Source organism: Rutidosis leptorrhynchoides, chromosome 4 (genome assembly GCF_046630445.1).
Source record: "Rutidosis leptorrhynchoides isolate AG116_Rl617_1_P2 chromosome 4, CSIRO_AGI_Rlap_v1, whole genome shotgun sequence".
NCBI classification, from domain to species: domain Eukaryota; kingdom Viridiplantae; phylum Streptophyta; class Magnoliopsida; order Asterales; family Asteraceae; genus Rutidosis; species Rutidosis leptorrhynchoides.
The window spans coordinates 237,576,360-237,599,835 of record NC_092336.1 but is presented as its reverse complement, the minus strand read 5'-3'; the positions used below and the strand labels follow the sequence as shown (position 1 = coordinate 237,599,835).

The following is a 23,476-nucleotide window of genomic DNA, read 5'->3' as shown; positions in this document are numbered from 1 at the left end:
TCCTAAACATGATTTTTGAGAATTAAAGTGTACTTTTTAGGTCTAAAATTCATGAACTTGATTAAATTGATGTAAATGCCATTTAAAACTTGTTTAATTGCTAGTAATGGTTATTTTAACATGTTATTTGAGTTGAATGCTTATGAACTTTGTAAACATTTTCATATATGCTTATTTGAAATAGTGTAGAATTGTTAAAATTGTGAAAATGTGTATAAGTTTAATTTTGATTGAACATGTTATTGTAATTGTTTCAAGTTATTATTTTGCTAACACTAATGCATATTTGGATGCACAAATTTTGTGTTTAATGTGTTTTGCAGAGATATACCGATACTGATGGTGCATCATCATCATCTAGACAACGTGCTCCGGAACCGCAACCAGAATTGCAATATGAGCCACAATATGAACCAGAACCTGAACAGGAGCAACAACAGGAACAACAACAATAACCTGGTCAACACGTACCTTATTATGATCTGCAACTAGAATATGTTAATGCCTACGTAATTTTTCCGATTCATCCAATAATAGAACACCCAACGATTCATGAAGAACAGTTGCATCCCAATTTGAGATTTGATCGAAGTTGGAGAGATTACCCAACATACCAAAGTAACAAATTCAAACTGGTAATGAAAAATGTATAAGTGCCTAGGGTAATCGATTGGGAGCCTTTGGAAAGGGTCCAACTACTTAACTCAGTTAGACAGCATCTGATCCAAGGGTATGGCAGCTCTTCTTTTCCCGATTGGGAACGTTTATTCACCATTCGTAGGCCTGTATATAAGGAATGGTGTGTTGAGCTTATGAGTACTATAGCGTTAAATACAGATGTAGTTAGGTTAGATGATAGAAGTTTTCTTAGATTTTTACTTGGCCGTAGGATGTATAGGATGTCCATGCTGGACATGGCCAGGGCTTTACAAATTTACACTCCTGGTGAATTACTACTACCTGATTGTATGAATGTGATTTATCATGGTGAAAGGGTAGATAGGAATTTTGAAGCGGACGCCTTCTGGAGGCGTATGTCAAATTATTATGTTTTTACGCTGGGAGGAAGACACTCCTATTTAGATATTAACAAAGCAGAGATTCGTATCATACATAGATTTTTAGCTAATTCGATTACACAAAGAGGTAAAAACAAGGAGAAGATGACCTTACATGATTTATTTTACCTTAAGTGTATTCGAAACACTAGAAGCTTTGTTAATATCCCCTATTGTGTCGGTTTTTATCTGTCCAAAATGGTAGCAGGAATACAGGACGGGGGAGTAATAGGAGGAGATATTTTTGTTACTCTCATTGGAGAGTATTTGGGTGTATATAGGGATCAAGGGGGTCCACTGATGGTGTGTAGGGAACAGGTTGATACTTTAGGATTAAAGGTCTATCAGGGTGCAAAGGTATTAAAAAGCAGACACAATCAGGCAATACCATATGATGGTAGTCACCCACAGGAAGAAAGAGGTTCAGATGAGGAAATGGAGGAAGCGGATGACATTAGGGATGTCATTAAGGACGCTATGACTGACGTCTACCAGTGTATAGATGAGGTAGGAATGACAAACGAGGATAGACATAATCGGTACGAGCAGTGGCAAGCCAAGAATGTGTACGAGCATTCCAGGCAACGACAGCATGATAGATTGTACTATCATCAGCATCAGATCATGAGCAAGCTATCACCTCAGGTACTAAATAACTACGTACCGACCCGACCTGCTTACTATCCTCCATACCAGCCCGATATGCAACCACCATTTACTCTCTACGACCCTAACTAGGCCAATCAGTACACCTATAACCAATCGTGGAACCCGCCCAACGACATGAACTGGAACCCCTATCCAGATTGATACAGTTCCCATTGGTGATTTCTATGATTTTTATCTTTTTATTATTTTTATTTATTTATGTTTAAACATATAATATTGTGATACTATTATGTAAGTTTTAATATTTTTATTATTTTGTACTAATATTTCATATTTGATTTGAAAGTGGGATGTTAAGTCCCATTTCAAATTACCATGCATGTTATTATTTGTATGTATGTATATTGTCAATTGTACACAACAAGGAAAAACAGCGCATTTTCAAAGACTGGCATTAAGTTCAGCAAAAGCTACTAATTTTGACGACAAAACGAAAAACAAATGTGATGTAACAACAAGACAGAATGAACAAATGATGTGCACCATTTATCATTCAACAAACAAATGCCAATATGTTTGGAAACTTTGGTAAAATTTAATCATTTTTCTACACTAATCACCCTCAATAATTTAAATTGTTACTGATTTCTTGCAAATGAGGGCATTGCAATGGGAAGGGGTTAAATTCTTTCGAATTTTTAAAATTTTTGACTTAAACACTTGGTTACCATAAAAATTCTAGTAACGCAGTAGTTGTATTAGAATCTAGTGCTCTCTGATAATAAAGAATAACCCTAGTCTTATATACTGACTACCCAATTCTAGTAAAATTTTTCAAAATTTTTAATTAAATGAACTCAAAATCATGTTTATACATATTTATGAACGATAAAACTAGGTGTTAACACCGAAATTATTGTTACCTCGTAAAGGACATAAATTGAGAAACAACTTAAAATGTTAGAATTCATTTAAAATGGAATAGAGGAAAATAAAAAGGCAAAGAAAGAAAAATAAAAGCCAAGTGTGGGAAAAATTTACCAAGTTATTTAGAACATATGTCACATATTTTTGTACAAATAATTGAAGATACTTTTGTTTTGGACGATATTTATCAGTTTTACCCAGTTTATTGTAATATAAAATGATGTAAAGTCTTCTGAGAGAAAAATACACGCGCTTCTTGATTTAAGTCAGGAAGTTGTCGTCCAGACCAGTTGTAGAGTCTACGAAAAACCTTGAAAAGTTTTCTCAAAAATCAGCTAGAAATCCACGGACCTCAGCATCAAACAGGGTCGCCAAGTGGTCAAACTTATCCTAACCATGAGAGGATCTGTCTCGAACAATGGGGGGCACCGTGCAAATTAGCTTATAAGACTAATGAATCAGATCCCCATAAAGGATAATCTCCTTAAAGATCAAAAATCAGATTTTAAGACTGATATTACTCAATCCTTGAGATTGACCTTAAAGATTGAGAATTACAAACTCATGGAATTCAATGATATCTAAACTCGAGCTTGAACGATAAAATATTTTGATCAAATTACAAACCGATTTGTTTTCTGAAAACTCATTTTTAATGTGTTCATTACCATTGAACGTAAAATCCTAGGAATTCACCTGGAATTCATTAGGTCACCTGAACCAAATCGGGTATCAACCATAAGAACGGTGGTTGCATAGCATGGTCAAAGACAGGACCTTGTGCCAGACCGAAAAACCATAGGGTGAGCTTTACTATTGCTCCTACAAAGGATAGTAATTGCATCCAACACGTTATAGACCATAATCAAAAGCATGTCACGGGACATTGCCTCAACAGTTGCTTGTTCAACGCTTTCCTTTACAACCGGACGGTAGTTTATCGAAAGGTAATATACGGAGCAAGTATACTAGACGTGTTGCTTTCCTAATACAAGGTTAGCAAGTATGTGACACAAAACCGCAAGTTTTGAGCTAAAATTTTCAAATCTGAAACCCACCAAACCCACAAAAACAATTTGCAAACACCGGTGAAGAGTTATTCCGGAAAAATTATCTAGGGTAAAAGCTAGATTTAATTTTTAAAAGATCAAATGTTTTCATAAAGATCCAATTTCCTTAAGGATCTAAATTTTCATAGTCATGTGGGACTGTAAACCACAATGTTACTACCATTGTTCACTCCGCCGTATTAAAATCACTGATGTACAAAGTGTGAAGAATAAAGAAGTGATTCAAGTATATTTTTATTTCAAGACTATATTGCTTGAGGACAAGCAACACTCAAGTGTGGGAATATTTGTTAATGCTAAAAACGAACATATATTTCATAGCATTATCCCTCAAGAAAGACAAGTTTTTAGTTGCAATTGTTCTATTTACAAGTGATATTCGTTTAAATAATAAAAGGTGAAGACAAAAGACAGATTCGACGAATTGAAGACGCAAATGACCAAAAAGCTCAAAAGTACAAAGTACAATCAAAGTGGTTCAAATTATTGATGAGAAACGTCTAAAAGTTACAAGAGTACAAGCCGCAAAACGCAAAGTACAAGATATTAAATTGTACGAAAGGACGTTCAAAAATCCGGAACTGGGACCAGAGTCAACTCTCAACGCGCGACTCAACGGACTAAATATTACAAGTTAACTATGCACATGAATATAATATAATATATAATTAATTCTTAAAATTATATATATATATATATATTATATTATATATAAAACCATCGGCAAACTAGCAAACAAACATTTCTGAGCTGGATTCCCAGGCCATGCGATCGTATGGCCAGAAGGCACAAATGCCATGCGATCGCATGGAGCCAAAAGTCTGGCCACATCTATAAATTTCGCAGTTTTCGGCCGAATATCACACACCTAATTCAATCTCTCTCTCTCACGATATATAATTATATTTATATTATAATTTTAATTTAATAATAATAAAGGTATGTTAGCGAATGTTGTAAGTGTGTAAGTCGAAATTTTGTCCGTGTAACGCTACGCTATTATTAATCATTGTAAGTTGTGTTCAACCTTTTTAAATTAATGTCTCGTAGCTAAGTTATTATTATGCTTATTAAAGCCAAAATAATCATGATGTTGGGCTAAATATTAAGATTGGGTAATTGGGCTTTGTACCATAATTGGGGTTTGAACAAAAGAACGACACTTGTGGAAATTAGACTATGGGCTATTAATGATCTTTATATTTGTTTAATTGAATGATAGTTCGTTAATTTAATATAAAAATTACAATTGGACGTACCTATAAATAACCACATACACTCGATCGGACACGATGGGCAGGATATTTATAAGTACTAATAATCGTTCATTTAACCGGACACGGAAATGGATTAATAGTTAATGGATTTATTAAAACAGGGGTGAATTATATACAAGGAAAATTGGTGTAATTATAGTTTAAGTCCCCAATTAGTTGGAATATTTGACTTCGGATATAAGGATAATTTGACGAGGACACTCGCACTTTATATTTATGACTGATGGACTGTTATGGACAAAAACCAAATGGACGTATCGAATAATCCAGGACAAAGGACAATTAATCCATGGTAATAAACTAAAATCAACACGTCAAACATCATGATTATGGAAGTTTAAATAAGCATAATTCCTTTATTTCATATTTTAATCGCACTTTTATTTACTATCATTTTATTTATCGCACTTTTTATTATCGTACTTTTTAATTATCGCAACTTTTATTTACTATCATTTTATTTATCGTACTTTTTATTATCATACTTTTTAATTATCGCAACTTTTATTTACTGTCAATTTATTTATCGCACTTTTAATTATCGCACTTTAATTATTGTCATTTACTTTACGCTTTAAATTAAGTTTTATTTTTAATATTTTACATTAGGTTTTAACTACGACTTAAGTTTTAAAATCGTCAAACCGGTCATTAAACGGTAAAAACCCCCTTTTTATAATAATAATACTACTTATATATATATATATATATATTTATATATTTACAAATATAGTTTTAAAAATATAGCGTTAAACTTGGCCAGTTCCCTGTGGACGAACTGGACTTACTAAAAACTACACTACTGTACGATTAGGTACACTGCCTATAAGTGTTGTAGCAAGGTTTTGGTATATCCACTCTATAAATAAATAAATAACTTGTGTAAAATTGTATCGTATTTAATAGTATTTCGTAACAAAAATATAAGTATTTCATATACACCTCTACGCACATCAACGCTATACACAAAAAGGCACAACACTTGAGTTGGGAATACCATAGACAAATGAAGTTAGTGTAATGCATTTAAAAATCAACCAACACAACACAAATATAATGAAAACGAAGGCTGCTGATGTATAAGCAAAAATTGCTTTTATTGATGTAGTTTGTTATTATAAGTAGCATGGAAACAAAACAAAAACACATGAAAACCAAAAAGTGTCTTAGAAAACCAACATGGAAATTTTAAAAGTCAACAGGCTGACACCTTTTTATTTATCACTAAAAAACAACCTATGCATCGGTACAAACGCTAGTCTTAGTATTTGTGTCATCTCCAGCTATCCCATCCTCATCCTCAGTGTCACTTGTAACAACATACCTGCGGGGGAGCATAATGGTGTATATAAGAATAACGATGGTGTATGAAGGTCACAAACATAAAAGATAAGAAAGTGCGTGCAGGTCAGGTGCAATACATGTAAGTGAACTGTGTGAATATAAAAATAATTAACATCTTACTTGCGGCGGGTGACACGCTCTGCAACCTTCAAAGGAGTAGGAACTTCTATAGTTCTTTTTGCGGCTTTTACTGCGGAGGGCGAAGGGCTGACCAGTTTCAAAGCTTTGTCAACGGTTGCAGGCCCCAAATCGTCTCCCGAATCTTCAGTGGGTGGGTTCTCGAGAGCAATTTCATGCGGGTACACTTTAACACAGTTGAAACTCTCATATGGCCCGTGCTCAAAATAGGATATTGTCTTCAACAAAACCACTTGCTTGATATTCAGGAGATTAGCGAGCGCATTCGGAAACACCGTGCTGCAAGTCTCCTAATCCGCAACACGTTAGCAAACCAAACACCTATTAACGTGTGAAGTTTATTAAAAATAGAGGCTTACCGCATCTAGCTCGAGCAACAGCCTCGCTGCAGTGGTGTTGGTTAGTTCCTCAGCTGTCTCATCCAAAAGGACAATAACTGTGGACGCAGTTCCATCTTTGACATCACATTGCACACGAAACCTGAAACATTCAAACGCGTGTGACAAACCCTTTGGTAGAAAGGCAGCTCCGGTGGTTAAGCATCACATTTGTAAAGGCTGCTATCGTGGAAGTGAATACCTTGATAGTGGCTCTGGAACAACATCGCTGCACGACTCGCACCAGTGTTGGTTATGCTTTCGTGAGAGCCCCTTCCGTGCCTTACAAACACTGCAAGTGTTGTAGTACCAGCTGTTTTTTAGGTGGATGTTTGTGATATCGACTCTGCATTTGAACACATCATCCGACTACAATGAAAAGGTAAAAACCAAACAGAATTAGATGTGCATTTCAATTGATAAGAGAAGGTGAGGTCATAGGCGTAGTGATACTTACGATGTGCTTTTTACCCTTCTGTACCATTGCAATAAGCTCAGAAAGCATTCCCTCTTTTAGTGGTGGAAGCTGCCACACTGCAGAAGTGTCTTCCACGTCGGCTGGGAGTTCAACGCCACTGCAAGAAGCAGAGTGTGTTTCTTTTTTTTTGGAACAAAATAGTGTATAATGTGAATATTACATGTTAGTATTAGTGTGGACCAAACCTCATTTTCTCTAGGAACTTCTCAAGCGTCGGAATCTGGATGTCATTGATAATTTGGGTGGCGGAGGTGATCGAGAGAGATAGGTTGCCTGCAAATAGCAAAAACTCAGTGATACAAACAGGGCATTAAGGAATCGAATTAATTGATATAGGCTATGTTCAGAGGGTACCGTTGAAGGTCTTTTTGACTAATACGGAGGTTAGAATGATGCAATACAAAGCATTAGCAGCATGGATCTTCTCCACAAAAGACGGACCCAAGGTTCCCCAAAGTGTGGTTTTCATTCTTCGACCCCTATGCAAAAGTAAAAGTTTAGAAACTAACGTACAGATAGCTATTGACAGATGGGAAAAGGGGAGAGTTTTAAAGTTTAGATTGTTGAACACCTTTCATTAGCAAGGTAAAATTCTAGAATGACCGCCCCTGATTTCTGTGGTTGGGGCTCCCCGACGTTCAGGACACGCCCAACTACGTCTACAGCATTCAGAGTCCACTTTTTCAGTAAGTTAAAACAACAATAAACTGTAGTTAAAGAACTGGGCAGTGGTAATTAAGTTATACCGATGACGTATTTGCCCGAAGTGAGTTCCATGTCTTCCATTTCAACGCAGCTGAAGGGATGACGGATAAACAAATCCTCGTCATGTGTGGGCTATTTTCTTAGGAATGTGGAACCGGTGAGGTGAATGGTCAACTTGTTGTCCTTCATAATACGGTACTCGTCTTTATTACGGACCACATCAAAGTGGTTGAGCAAGTAGACGGATCCCTCCTTCAATCGAGGGATGAAATGGTGAGCAACGTTGCTCTTAGCGGTCAACTGGATTACATCACCCTGCATCACATGAAAGGCAATTCATTAGTTTAGCTGGTACAAAGCGATGGTACAGAGTAGGCTAACACATGAGAATAAAGGAGCGGTTTCAGGAAATTAGAGAATTAGGGTAAGTTGGAGAATGAGGGTTAACGAAAGTATAAGGACTAAATTGCATACAATGTTGCTCCTATTTAAATTGCTACTTATCATTACAGGTAAATAAGAAACATAAGTGTGAGAGACCTTCTAAATACAATTATAACCAAAGTGTTGCACACAGCCTAAAAACCAAGATTCATAACCTTTATTTGTGGGTAAATACCTTATAAATACAACTATTGCCAAAGTGTGACACACAACCTAAAAACCAATATCTATGACCATTATTTAGGTTCAAACGGTCTAACAGGAAACACGGTCGAAAGTAAAGCACTGAATAAATATGAGGCATAGTGCACTGTGAAACAATATGATTTTTTCAAAAATATTTTTGACTTCTGTTTATGAATAAAACATACCTTCTAAATACAACTATTGCCAAAGTGTGACACACAACCTAAAAACCAATATCTATGACCTTTATTTAGGTTCAAACGGTCTAACAGGAAACACAGTTGAAAGTAAAGCACTGAATATATATGAGGCATAGTGCACTATGCAACAATATCATTTTTTCAAAAATATATTTGACTTCTGTTTATGAATAAAACATGTAATAGGATATAGTTTTGAAGAAAAGTGTATAAGTATCATTCACCTATTTGAACCTCAGCCGGTAATTACATATTCTGTTACAACTAAGCACATAATAATTCAACAAAATTAGCCAATGTAAATGCAAATTAAAAGTTAATTTGTCGACCTGTTCATCGGAAGCGATGAAGTCTGTGCTCAGATACGTGTCGTAGGTGGTATACGTTGTGATGCCCCGTACAAAATCAACGTGTAATGATCATCAACAACAGGATCATTACAAGGTCAAACACTATATGCTGTTTCAAAATAAGTTTGCATTCATAAAAAGGGTGACGTCTTAACCAACGTCAAATGTTTAACATACGAAAGCGTGTTTCTACAAATAGAAGGAAATAATAATAGTACGTGACCATAGGTCGTTACAAATCCATTGTTTCAAAAGTAACATAGTTTGAATGCAAAATAAATGTTTCATGCGGAGACATCTCTAAAAGCAGCGGGAATCTACAACAAGACTAGTACATCGAAAGCAATCATACCTCTAAGCACCTGACAAAAACATGCTTAAAAACGTCAATACGAATGTTGGTGAGCTATAGTTTAAGTTGTAACAGTAATGTAAAGTAGGCCACGAGATTTCGTATTTCAAAACAGTATGAAAAGTATATGTTCAACCGTGGGCACTTGGTAACTAACTTAACGTATATCACCCCCTAATAGTACACTTAGCGAGTGCGTATGTTTACGAAGTATTAAATACTTGTTAAATTCTAGCGCGACTAGCCCGAGTGGGGATGTCAAACCCTATGGATCCATATCTAAGATTCTCGTTCATCGGTTCAAAGACCAATGACTAAACGTTACCGAGCTAAGGGGAGAGTTTATGCTGTTGTATAACCCACACATATAATAAGTTTAAGTACTCATTCCTAGTATGTAAAATGTAAAAATGCGCAAGTATTCTCAGTCCCAAAATAGTTAAAGTAAAAAGGGATGCTATAACTCACAGTGGAAAGTAGTAAAGTCGATACGCGGTAGGTAATCAAGTAGTTGGTCCGAAAGGTCCTCAACCTAAGTCAAAAGTTACTAAGTCAGTAAATCGTTCCCAAAGGTTTAAAAGTATGTAAATTAGGTCTTAATTATCATCATCATTCATCATTAATCAAAAAGGGTAAAGTAAGTTTCATTCAAGAATAGAGTTTAAAACAAAGGCTGATTTCGTTCAGTCACCACGGCCTCTATACAAACTGAAATGAGGTGAGACCAGTGGCCATTGCTCTGTATATGAGTCCCCTAGTTGCTGACCAAATTTCAGAACCAAAATCGTCATCGTTTGACCGTGGTGACGGTTTAAGTGCGAGTAGGTCAGAAATTTCAGCACAACGTTAATAGGGTGTAGTGACTTTTGGGAGGCCATAAATCCTAAAATGTAACTCGGATTAAGATGAGGTCTAAACAGAAAATCATCTACTCGAACCGAACTAATTGAAAATCAACTTTAAAGTAGCCCAGGTGGTCTGATCAGACCCAGAAAACAGTAGGTAAGGTGTTCTGGTGGGTTCTTGGTGCTTGATGCTCATCACGGTTCTCATCCTTGATGCTTGTAGCTTCAAGTGTACAACTCGTTGATGTGTTTGCATCATATTTACCAAGTTTTAACCATCATAACACTAGTTCAAGTCTAAGATATGTAGCACAACTCAATTAAGAGTTGTATGAAGGTTGATGAACCAAAGTTACATCAAGATCTTAGATCTGACACATACATGAACTCTAATGGTAATATTAAGCTACAAACTTAAAAGTAAACCAAATAAATAAGATCTTAAGTTGTAGAACTTAGTTCTTAGTTAGATCTTGAAGATCCTAGACCAAAAAGTCTAGATCTAATATAAGTGTATAAAGTTATAATTAAAAGTTTACTTCCATGTTCTTGAACTTACAAGTTTAACTTTAATTTCAAGAAATATGAGATCAAGTTTAACTAGTAATACTTGACCAAAGTAATAATTAAAATACTTACAAAAGAAAGAAATAAAATAAAGTTACAAGTATTATGTTCATGTTTATTTCATACTTAAGAAGATTCAAATCAAAGTTTGGATCTTAGGAGAGTAAACTTTAAGTCTACAAAACATGAACACAAGTAAGATCATAAAGCTTATGAACTTTAGATCTTTAAAACATTTAAGTGTAGAACCATAAGTTATAGAAACTTAGATCCTTGTTCTTGGTTTTTCATCAAATAAAGATGGAAGTAACAAATTTACATGAAGATTCAAGCTAGATAACTTGATCTTTAACAACAACAAACAACAAGCAACAAAACAAGTAACTAAAATGATGATGATAGATTCGATTTTAAGGAAGAAAAGAAAGAAGAAATGAAGTTGTTACTTAAAAAGTTTTGAGAGAAAAATAGAGAAAAGAGTAGTAAGTAAGTGTGTGTGTGTGTGAAAAATGAAGCAAGACAATAGTAGATATGTAACAAAAAAATGAAAAAGAACTCTTCTCCCTCCAAGCTATGGCCGACGGTATTGAGGTGAAATGTCCCGTTCTTATTGATTAAAAAACGTTCCATATTAATTGATTTCGTTGCGAGGTTTTGACCTCTATATGAGACGTTTTTCAAAGACTGCATTCATTTTAAAACAAACCATAACCTTTATTTCATCAATAAAGGTTTAAAAAGCTTTACGTAGATTATCAAATAATAATAATCTAAAATATCCTGTTTACACACGACCATTACATAATGGTTTACAATACAAATATGTTACAACAAAATAAGTTTCTTGAATGCAGTTTTTACACAATATCATACAAGCATGGACTCCAAATCTCGTCCTTATTTAAGTATGCGACAGCGGAAGCTCTTAATAATCACCTGAGAATAAACATGCTTAAAACGTCAACAAAAATGTTGGTGAGTTATAGGTTTAACCTATATATATCAAATCATAATAATAGACCACAAGATTTCATATTTCAATACACATCCCATACATAGAGATAAAAATCATTCATATGGTGAACACCTGGTAACCGACATTAATAAGATGCATATATAAGAATATCCCCATCATTCCGGGACACCCTTCGGATATGATATAAATTTCGAAGTACTAAAGCATCCAGTACTTTGGATGTGGTTTGTTAGGCCCAATAGATCTATCTTTAGGATTCACGTCAATTAGGGTGTCTGTTCCCTAATTCTTAGATTACCAGACTTAATAAAAAGGGGCATATTCGATTTCGATAATTCAACCATAGAATGTAGTTTCACGTACTTGTGTCTATTTTGTAAATCATTTATAAAACCTGCATGTATTCTCATCCCAAAAATATTAGATTTTAAAAGTGGGACTATAACTCACTTTCACAGATTTTTTTACTTCGTCGGGAAGTAAGACTTGGCCACTGGTTGATTCACGAACCTATAACAATATATACATATATATCAAAGTATGTTCAAAATATATTTACAACACTTTTAATATATTTTGATGTTTTAAGTTTATTAAATCAGCTGTCCTCGTTAGTAACCTACAACTAGTTGTCCACAGTTAGATGTACAGAAATAAATCGATAAATATTATCTTGAATCAATCCACGACCCAGTGTATACGTATCTCAGTATTGATCACAACTCAAACTATATATATTTTGGAATCAACCTCAAACCTGTATAGCTAACTCCAACATTCACATATAGAGTGTCTATGGTTGTTCCGAAATATATATAGATGTGTCGACATGATAGGTTGAAACATTGTACACGTGTCTATGGTATCTCAAGATTACATAATATACAATACAAGTTGATTAAGTTATGGTTGGAATAGATTTGTTACCAATTTTCACGTAGCTAAAATGAGAAAAATTATCCAATCTTGTTTTACCCATAACTTCTTCATTTTAAATCCGTTTTGAGTGAATCAAATTGCTATGGTTTCATATTGAAATCTATTTTATGAATCTAAACATAAAAAGTATAGGTTTATAGTCGGAAAAATAAGTTACAAGTCATTTTTATAAAGGTAGTTATTTCAGTCGAAAGAACGACGTCTAAATGACCATTTTAGAAAACATACTTCCACTTTGAGTTTAACCATAATTTTTAGATATAGTTTCATGTTCATAATAAAAATAATTTTCTTAGAATAACAACTTTTAAATCAAAGTTTTTCATAGTTTTTAATTAACTAACCCAAAACAGCCCGCGGTGTTACTACGACGGCGTAAATCCGGTTTTACGGTGTTTTTCGTATTTCTAGGTTTTAAATCATTAAGTTAGCATATCATATAGATATATAACATGTGTTTAGTTGATTTTAAAAGTCAAGTTAGAAGGATTAACTTTTGTTTGCGAACAAGTTTAGAATTAACTAAACTATGTTCTAGTGATTACTAGTTTAAACCTTCGAATAAGATAGCTTTATATGTATGAATCAAATGATGTTATGAACATCATTACTACCTTAAGTTCCTTGGATAAACCTACTGGAAAAGTGAAAAATGGATCTAGCTTCAACGGATCCTTGGATGGCTCGAAGTTCTTGAAGCAGAATCATGACACGAAAACAAGTTCAAGTAAGATCATCACTTGAAATAAGATTGTTATAGTTATAGAAATTGAACCAAAGTTTGAATATGATTATTACCTTGTATTAGAATGATAACCTACTGTAAGAAACAAAGATTTCTTGAGGTTGGATGATCACCTTACAAGATTGAAAGTGAGCTAGCAAACTTGAAAGTATTCTTGATTTTATGTAACTAGAACTTGTAGAATTTATGAAGAACACTTAGAACTTGAAGATAGAACTTGAGAGAGATCAATTAGATGAAGAAAATTGAAGAATGAAAGTGTTTGTAGGTGTTTTTGGTCGTTGGTGTATGGATTAGATATAAAGGATATGTAATTTTGTTTTCATGTAAATAAGTCATGAATGATTACTCATATTTTTATAATTTTATGAGATATTTCAAGCTAGTTGCCAAATGATGGTTCCCACATGTGTTAGGTGACTCACATGGGCTGCTAAGAGCTGATCATTGGAGTGTATATACCAATAGTACATACATCTAAAAGCTGTGTATTGTACGAGTACGAATACGGGTGCATACGAGTAGAATTGTTGATGAAACTGAACGAGGATGTAATTGTAAGCATTTTTGTTAAGTAGAATTATTTTGATAAGTGTATTGAAGTCTTTCAAAAGTGTATAAATACATATTAAAACACTACATGTATATACATTTTAACTGAGTCGTTAAGTCATCGTTAGTCGTTACATGTAAGTGTTGTTTTGAAACCTTTAGGTTAACGATCTTGTTAAATGTTGTTAACCCAATGTTTATAATATCAAATGAGATTTTAAATTATTATATTATCATGATATTATCATGTATGAACATCTCTTAATATGATATATATATACATTAAATGTCTTTACAACGATAATCGTTACATATATGTCTCGTTTAAAAATCATTAAGTTAGTAGTCTTGTTTTTACATATGTAGTTCATTGTTAATATACTTAATGATATGTTTACTTATCATTAAGTATATTAACAATGAACTATATATGTAAAAACAAGACTTAATTCGATTTACTATGTGATAGTGACGATTCTAGGATCGAAATGTCAAGGGGTTCTACATAATTGAGTGGTATTTCCTGTAAAATATATATATATATATATATATATATATATATATATATATATATATATATATATATATATATATAGTTAATATACTTAATGATATGTTTACTTATCATTAAGTATCATGTTAACTATATATATATATATATATCCATATATATGTCATCATATAGTTTTTACAAGTTTTAACGTTCGTGAATCACCGGTCAACTTGGGTGGTCAAATGTCTATATGAACATATTTCAATTAATCAAGTCTTAACAAGTTTGATTGCTTAACATGTTGGAAACATTTAATCATGTAAATATCAATCTCAATTAATATATATAAACATGGAAAAGTTTGGGTCACTACAGTACCTACCCGTTAAATAAATTTCGTCCCGAAATTTTAAGCTGTTGAAGGTGTTGACGAATCTTCTGGAAATAGATGCGGGTATTTCTTCTTCATCTGATCTTCACGCTCCCAGGTGAACTCGGGTCCTCTACGAGCATTCCATCGAACCTTAACAATTGGTATCTTGTTTTGCTTAAGTCTTTTAACCTCACGATCCATTATTTCGACGGGTTCTTCGATGAATTGAAGTTTTTCGTTGATTTGGATTTCATCTAACGGAATAGTGAGATCTTCTTTAGCAAAACATTTCTTCAAATTCGAGACGTGGAAAGTGTTATGTACAGCAGCGAGTTATTGAGGTAACTCAAGTCGGTAAGCTACTGGTCCGACACGATCAATAATCTTGAATGGTCCAATATACCTTGGATTTAATTTCCCTCGTTTACCAAATCGAACAACGCCTTTCCAAGGTGCAACTTTAAGCATGACCATCTCTCCAATTTCAAATTCTATATCTTTTCTTTTAATGTCAGCGTAGCTCTTTTGTCGACTTTGGGCGGTTTTCAACCGTTGTTGAATTTAGATGATCTTCTCGGTAGTTTCTTGTATAATCTCCGGACCTGTAATCTGTCTATCCCCCACTTCACTCTAACAAATCGGAGACCTGCACTTTCTACCATAAAGTGTTTCAAACGGCGCCATCTCAATGCTTGAATGGTAGCTGTTGCTGTAGGAAAATTCTGCTAACGGTAGATGTCGATCCCAACTGTTTCCGAAATCAATAACACATGCTCGTAGCATGTCTTCAAGCGTTTGTATCGTCCTTTCGCTCTGCCCATCAGTTTGTGGATGATAGGAAGTACTCATGTCTAGACAAGTTCCTAATGCTTGCTGTAATGTCTGCCAGAATCTTGAAATAAATCTGTCATCCCTATCAGAGATAATAGAGATTGGTATTCTATGTCTGGAGACGACTTCCTTCAAATACAGTTGTGCTAACTTCTCCATCTTGTCATCTTCTCTTATTGGCAGGAAATGTGCTGATTTGGTGAGACGATCAACTATTACCCAAATAGTATCAAAACCACTTGCAGTCCTTGGCAATTTAGTGATGAAATCCATGGTAATGTTTTCCCATTTCCATTTCGGGATTTCGGGTTGTTGAAGTAGACCTGATGGTTTCTGATGCTCAGCTTTGACCTTAGAACACATCAAACATTCTCCTACATATTTAGCAACATCGGCTTTCATACCCGGCCACCAAAAATGTTTCTTGAGATCCTTGTACATCTTCCCCGTTCCAGGATGTATTGAGTATCTGGTTTTATGAGCTTCTCTAAGTACCATTTCTCTCATATCTCCAAATTTTGGTACCCAAATCCTTTCAGCCCTATACCGGGTTCCGTCTTCCCGAATATTAAGACGCTTCTCCGATCCTTTGGGTATTTCATCCTTTAAATTTCCCTCTTTTAAAACTCCTTGTTGCGCCTCCTTTATTTGAGTAGTAAGGTTATTATGAATCATTATATTCATACATTTTACTCGAATGGGTTCTCTGTCCTTCCTGCTCAAGGCATCGGCTACCACATTTGCCTTCCCCGGGTGGTAACGAATCTCAAAGTCGTAATCATTCAATAATTCAATCCACCTACGCTGCCTCATATTCAGTTGTTTCTGATTAAATATGTGTTGAAGACTTTTGTGGTCGGTATATATAATACTATTGACCCCATATAAGTAGTGCCTCCAAGTCTTTAATGCAAAAACAACCGCGCCTAATTCCAAATCATGCGTCGTATAATTTTGTTCGTGAATTTTCAATTGTCTAGACGCATAAGCAATCACCTTCGTTCATTGCATTAATACACAACCGAGACCTTGCTTTGATGCGTCACAATAAATCACAAAATCATCATTCCCTTAAGGCAATGACAATATAGGTGCCGTAGTTAGCTTTTTCTTCAATAACTGAAACGCTTTCTCTTGTTCATCATTCCATTCAAATTTCTTCCCTTTATGCGTTAATGCAGTCAAGGGTTTTGCTATTCTGGAAAAGTCTTGGATGAACCTTCTGTAGTAACCAGCTAGTCCTAAAAACTGGCGTATGTGTTTCGGAGTTTTCGGGGTTTTCCACTTTTCAACAGTTTCTATCTTTGCCAGATCCACCTTAATACCTTCTTTGTTCACTATGTGACCGAGGAATTGGACTTCTTCCAACCAAAATGCACACTTTGAAAACTTAGCGTACAATTCTTCCTTCCTCAATACCTCTAACACTTTTCTCAAATGTTCACCGTGTTCTTGGTCATTCTTTGAGTAAATAAGTATGTCATCAATGAAAACAATGACAAACTTGTCAAGGTATGGTCCACACACTCGGTTCATAAGGTCCATGAACACAGCTGGTGCATTAGTTAAACCAAACGGCATGACCATAAACTCGTAATGACCGTAACGTGTTCTGAAAGCAGTCTTTGGAATATCATCTTCTTTCACCCGCATTTGATGATACCCGGAACGTAAGTCAATCTTTGAATAAACAGACAAGCCTTGTAGTTGATCAAATAAGTCATCGATTCTCGGTAGTGGGTAGCGGTTCTTGATGGTAAGTTTGTTCAGCTCTCGGTAGTCGATACACAACCTGAATGTACCATCTTTCTTCTTGACAAACAAAACAGGAGCTCCCCACAGTGATGTGCTTGGTCGAATGAAACCACGCTCTAAAAGTTCTTGTAATTGGATTTGCAGTTCTTTCATCTCGCTGGGTGCGAGTCTGTAAGGAGCACGAGCTATTGGTGCAGCTCCTGGTACAAGATCTATTTGAAATTCAACGGATCGATGTGGGGGTAATCCCGGTAATTCTTTCGAAAATACATCGGGAAATTCTTTTGCAATGGGAACATCATTGATGCTCTTTTCTTCAGTTTGTACTTTCTCGACGTGTACTAGAACAGCATAGCAACCTTTTCTTATTAGTTTTTGTGCCTTCAAATTACTAATAAGATGGAGCTTCGTGTTGCCCTTTTCTCCGTACATCACTAAGGGTTTTCCTTTTTCTCGTATAATGCGAATTGCATTTTTGTAACTAACGATCTCTGCTTTCACTTCTTTCAACCAGTCCATACCGATTATCACATCAACACTCCCTAACTCTACTGGTATCAAATCAATCTTAAATGTTTCGCTAACCAGTTTAATTTCTCGATTCCGACATATATTATCTGTTGAAATTAATTTACCATTTGCTAATTCGAGTAAAAATTTACTATCCAAAGGCGTCAATGGACAACTTAATTTAGCACAAAAATCTCTACTCATATAGCTTCTATCTGCACCCGAATCAAATAAAACGTAAGCAGATTTATTGTCAATAAGAAACGTACCCGTAACAAGCTCCGGGTCTTCCTGTGCCTCTGCCGCATTAATATTGAAAACTCTTACGCGGCCTTGTCCATTCGTGTTCTCCTGGTTCAGGCAATTTCTAATAATGTGGCCCAGTTTTCCACATTTATAACAAACTACATTGGCATAACTTGCTCCGACACTACTTGCTCCGCCATTACTCGTTCCGACACCATTTGTTCCTTTTGTTCTATTAACCCCTGGTCCGTAGACCTCACACTTCGTCGCGCTATGACCATTTCTTTTACACTTGTTGCAAAATTTGGTGCAGAACCCCGAGTGATACTTTTCACACCTTTGGCATAGCTGCTTCTGATTGTTGTTGTTGTTGCGGTTATTATTGTTGTTGGGATGATTGTTGTAGTTGTTGTTGTTGTTGTTGTTGTTGTTGTTGTTGTTGTTGTTGTTGTTGTTGTTGTTGTTGTTGTTGTTGTTGTTGTTGTTGTTGTTGTTGTTGTTGTTGTTGTTGTTGGCCGTTTGTTGTAGTTGCGATTGATGTTGCGATTGTTGGGATAATTGTTGCGTTTATTGTTGTAATTGCTGTTGTTGTTGTATTGGTGATTCTTATCACCGTTTTCCTCCCACTTTCTTTTGACTTGCTTCACATTGGCCTCTTCAGCAGTTTGTTCTTTAATTCTTTCTTCAATCTGGTTCACTAGTTTGTGAGCCATTCTACATGCCTGTTGTATGGAGGCGGGCTCGTGTGAACTTATATCTTCTTGGATTCTTTCCGGTAATCCTTTCACAAACGCGTCGATCTTCTCTTCCTCATCTTCGAATGCTCCCGGACACAATAGGCACAATTCTGTAAATCGTCTTTCGTACGTGGTAATATCAAATCCTTGGGTTCGTAACCCTCTAAGTTCTGTCTTGAGCTTATTGACCTCGGTTCTGGGACGGTACTTCTCGTTCATCAAGTGCTTGAATGCTGACCACGGTAGTGCGTACGCATCGTCTTGTCCCACTTGCTCTAGATAGGTATTCCACCATGTTAACGCAGAACCTGTGAAGGTATGCGTAGCGTACTTCACTTTGTCCTCTTCAGAACACTTACTTATGGCAAACACCAATTCGACCTTCTCGGTCCACCGTTTCAATCCGATCGGTCCTTCGGTTCCATCAAATTCCAAAGGTTTGCTGGCAGTGAATTCTTTGTATGTAGGTGCATCCTACACGATTTCCTGTACTGCTAGATCCAAGGTTATTGTTGGTATGTAGCGCAGCCTGTACTGCGGCTATGTTTGAAGCTAGAAAAGTACGGAATTCCTCTTCATTCATATTCACGGTGTGTCGAGTAGTCGGTGCCATTTCCTTCAAAATAGTCAAATGGAACAAGTTAATCATACAGAATATTAAGAGTAGTTAATAGTATTTCGTAGCATAATATGAACTCATTTATAAAAGCTTTTTCTTCATATTAGCGTTTTATAAGTTTAAATTCGGGTAGTACCTACCCGTTAAGTTCATACTTAGTAGCTAATATACAATTCAACTACTACAATTCTATATGAAAAACTGATTATAATAATATTTCGCGTTCACACTTTTACACAATATTTTACAAACTTACAATACCTCTTATTTTACATATAGCATGAAATATAGCACACAATAAATTTGATACAAGATGGTTGTGAAGATAATTCTAGCTAGTACATAAGTCGTTCAGCAAAGGCAATAAAGACACGTAATTCATACGTCCAGAAACAAGTCATGCATTCTGGTTTTACTAGGATTACTTCCCATCCTTAGTCTTGTGGAACATAACCGTTATGGCTGTTGATAAGACAGTGTGTTGTAACGTCGTCAAAGGGACGGGGGTTAGGTAATGTCCAACAGTCCCGTAACAATCTAAAAACCTCATTTCTTACCCCAATTACCGACTCCGTCACTTGTGGGAACGTTTTGTTTAATAGTTGTAGCCCGATGTTCTTGTTCTCACTTTGGTGAGAAGCGAACATTACTAATCCGTAAGCATAACATGCTTCTTTATGTTGCATGTTAGCCGCTTTTTTCTAAATCACGAAGTCCAATATTCGGATATATTGAGTCAAAATAATTTCTTAACCCATTGCGTAAAATAGCATTTGGGTTCCCCACAATATATGCATCAAAGTAAACACATCGTAACTTATGGATCTCCCAATATGATATCCCCCATCTTCCGAACGAAAGCCTTTTATAAACCAAGGCATTCTTGGAACGTTCTTCGAATGTCTTACAAACTGATCTCGCCTTAAATAGTTGTGCCGAAGAATTCTGACCGACTTTAGACAAGATTTCATCAATCATGTCTCCGGGTAGGTCTCTTAAAATATTGGGTTATCTATCCATTTTGTGTTTTTATACTGTAAAATAGACAAGAGTTAGATTCATAAAAAAAAATACTTATTAATACAAGCAATTTTTACATATATCATAAAGCATAAGCACACTATATTACATATATTACACCACACGAATACAACTATCTTATTCCGACTCGCTTGTTTCTTCTTCTTCAGTTTTGGTTCATTTTGCCAAGTTTATAGGGATATATGATGTTCCCCTAATACGAGCCGTCGTTTTCCACATTGGTTTAGAAAAACCTGGTGGTTTAGAGGTTCCCGGGTCATTGTTACAACTTAAGGACTTCGGGGGTTGACGATACATATAAAGTTCATCGGGGTTGGAATTAGATTTCTCTATTTTTATGCCCTTTCCCTTATTATTTTCTTTTGCCTTTTTAAATTCAGTTGGGGTAATTTCTATAACATCATCGGAATTCTCGTCGGAATCCGATTCATCGGAGAATTGGTAATCCTCCCAATATTTTGCTTCCTTGGCGGAAACACCATTGACCATAATTAACCTTGGTCGGTTGGTTGAGGATTTTCTTTTACTTAACCGTTTTATTATTTCCCCTACCGGTTCTATTTCTTCATCCGGTTCCGATTCTTCTTCCGATTCCGACTCTTCTTCCGGTTCCGACTCTTCTTCCGGTTCCTCTTCGGGAACTTGTGAATCAGTCCACGAATCATTCCAATTTACATTTGACTCTTCATTATTATTAGGTGAGTCAATGGGACTTGTTCTAGAGGTAGACATCAATCACATAATATCAAACGCATTAAGAGATTAATATATTACATAATATTCACATGTTAAAAATATATAGTTTCCAACAAAATTTGTTAAGCAATCATTTTTCAAGTAAACACGGTCGAAGTCCAGACTCACTAATGCATCCTAACAAACTCGATAAGACACACTAATGCAAAATTATGGTTCTCTAAGACCAACGCTCGGATACCAACTGAAATGTCCCGTTCTTATTGATTAAAAAACGTTCCATATTAATTGATTTCGTTGCGAGGTTTTGACCTCTATATGAGACGTTTTTCAAAGACTGCATTCATTTTAAAACAAACCATAACCTTTATTTCATCAATAAAGGTTTAAAAAGCTTTACGTAGATTATCAAATAATGATAATCTAAAATATCCTGTTTACACACGACCATTACATAATGGTTTACAATACAAATATGTTACAACAAAATAAGTTTCTTGAATGCAGTTTTTACACAATATCATACAAGCGTGGACTCCAAATCTCGTCCTTATTTAAGTATGCGACAGCGGAAGCTCTTAATAATCACCTGAGAATAAACATGCTTAAAACATCAACAAAAATGTTGGTGAGTTATAGGTTTAACCTATATATATCAAATCATAATAATAGACCACAAGATTTCATATTTCAATACACATCCCATACATAGAGATAAAAATCATTCATATGGTGAACACCTGGTAACCGACATTAACAAGATGCATATATAAGAATATCCCCATCATTCCGGGACACCCTTCGGATATGATATAAATTTCGAAGTACTAAAGCATCTGGTACTTTGGATGGGGTTTGTTAGGCCCAATAGATCTATCTTTAGGATTCGCATCAATTAGGGTGTCTGTTCCCTAATTCTTAGATTACCAGACTTAATAAAAAGGGGCATATTCGATTTTTATAATTCAACCATAGAATGTAGTTTCACGTACTTGTGTCTATTTTGTAAATCATTTATAAAACCTGCATGTATTCTCATCCCAAAAATATTAGATTTTAAAAGTGGGACTATAACTCACTTTCACAGATTTTTTTTACTTCGTCGGGAAGTAAGACTTGGCCACTGGTTAATTCACGAACCTATAATAATATATACATATATATCAAAGTATGTTCAAAATATATTTACAACACTTTTAATATATTTTGATGTTTTAAGTTTATTAAATCAGCTGTCCTCGTTAGTAACCTACAACTAGTTGTCCACAGTTAGATGTACAGAAATAAATCGATAAATATTATCTTGAATCAATCCACGACCCAGTGTATACGTATCTCAATATTGATCACAACTCAAACTATATATATTTTGGAATCAACCTCAACCCTGTATAGCTAACTCCAACATTCACATATAGAGTGTCTATGGTTGTTCCGAAATATATATAGATATGTCGACATGATAGGTCGAAACATTGTACACGTGTCTATGGTATCTCAAGATTACATAATATACAATACAAGTTGATTAAGTTATGGTGGGAATAGATTTGTTACCAATTTTCACGTAGCTAAAATGAGAAAAATTATCCAATCTTGTTTTACCCATAACTTCTTCATTTTAAATCCGTTTTGAGTGAATCAAATTGCTATGGTTTCATATTGAAATCTATTTTATGAATCTAAATAGAAAAAGTATAGGTTTATAGTCGGAAAAATAAGTTACAAGTCATTTTTGTAAAGGCAGTCATTTCAGTCGAAAGAACGACGTCTAGATGACCATTTTAGAAAACATACTTCCACTTTGAGTTTAACCATAATTTTTGGATATAGTTTCATGTTCATAATAAAAATCATTTTCTCAGAATAACAACTTTTAAATCAAAGTTTATCATAGTTTTTAATTAACTAACCCAAAACAGCCCGTGGTGTTACTACGACGGCGTAAATCCGGTTTTACGGTGTTTTTCGTGTTTCCAGGTTTTAAATCATTAAGTTAGCATATCATATAGATATATAACATGTGTTTAGTTGAT

The 23,476-nt window shown here is 35.0% G+C and overlaps 1 protein-coding gene across 1 annotated transcript; it reads right to left on the bottom strand.

Moving 5' to 3' along the window:
• Positions 1 to 6,177: 6,177 nt before the first annotated feature.
• LOC139841495 (uncharacterized) lies at positions 6,178 to 8,108 on the bottom strand. Its single transcript, XM_071831710.1, has 9 exons — positions 8,025 to 8,108; positions 7,850 to 7,956; positions 7,633 to 7,757; positions 7,464 to 7,551; positions 7,258 to 7,375; positions 7,003 to 7,169; positions 6,783 to 6,903; positions 6,406 to 6,713; positions 6,178 to 6,265 (listed from the first exon to the last, which is right to left on the bottom strand). The coding sequence occupies exons 1-9, from the start codon at positions 8,106 to 8,108 to the stop codon at positions 6,178 to 6,180; spliced, it is 1,206 nt and encodes a 401-aa protein (XP_071687811.1).
• Positions 8,109 to 23,476: the final 15,368 nt, after the last annotated feature.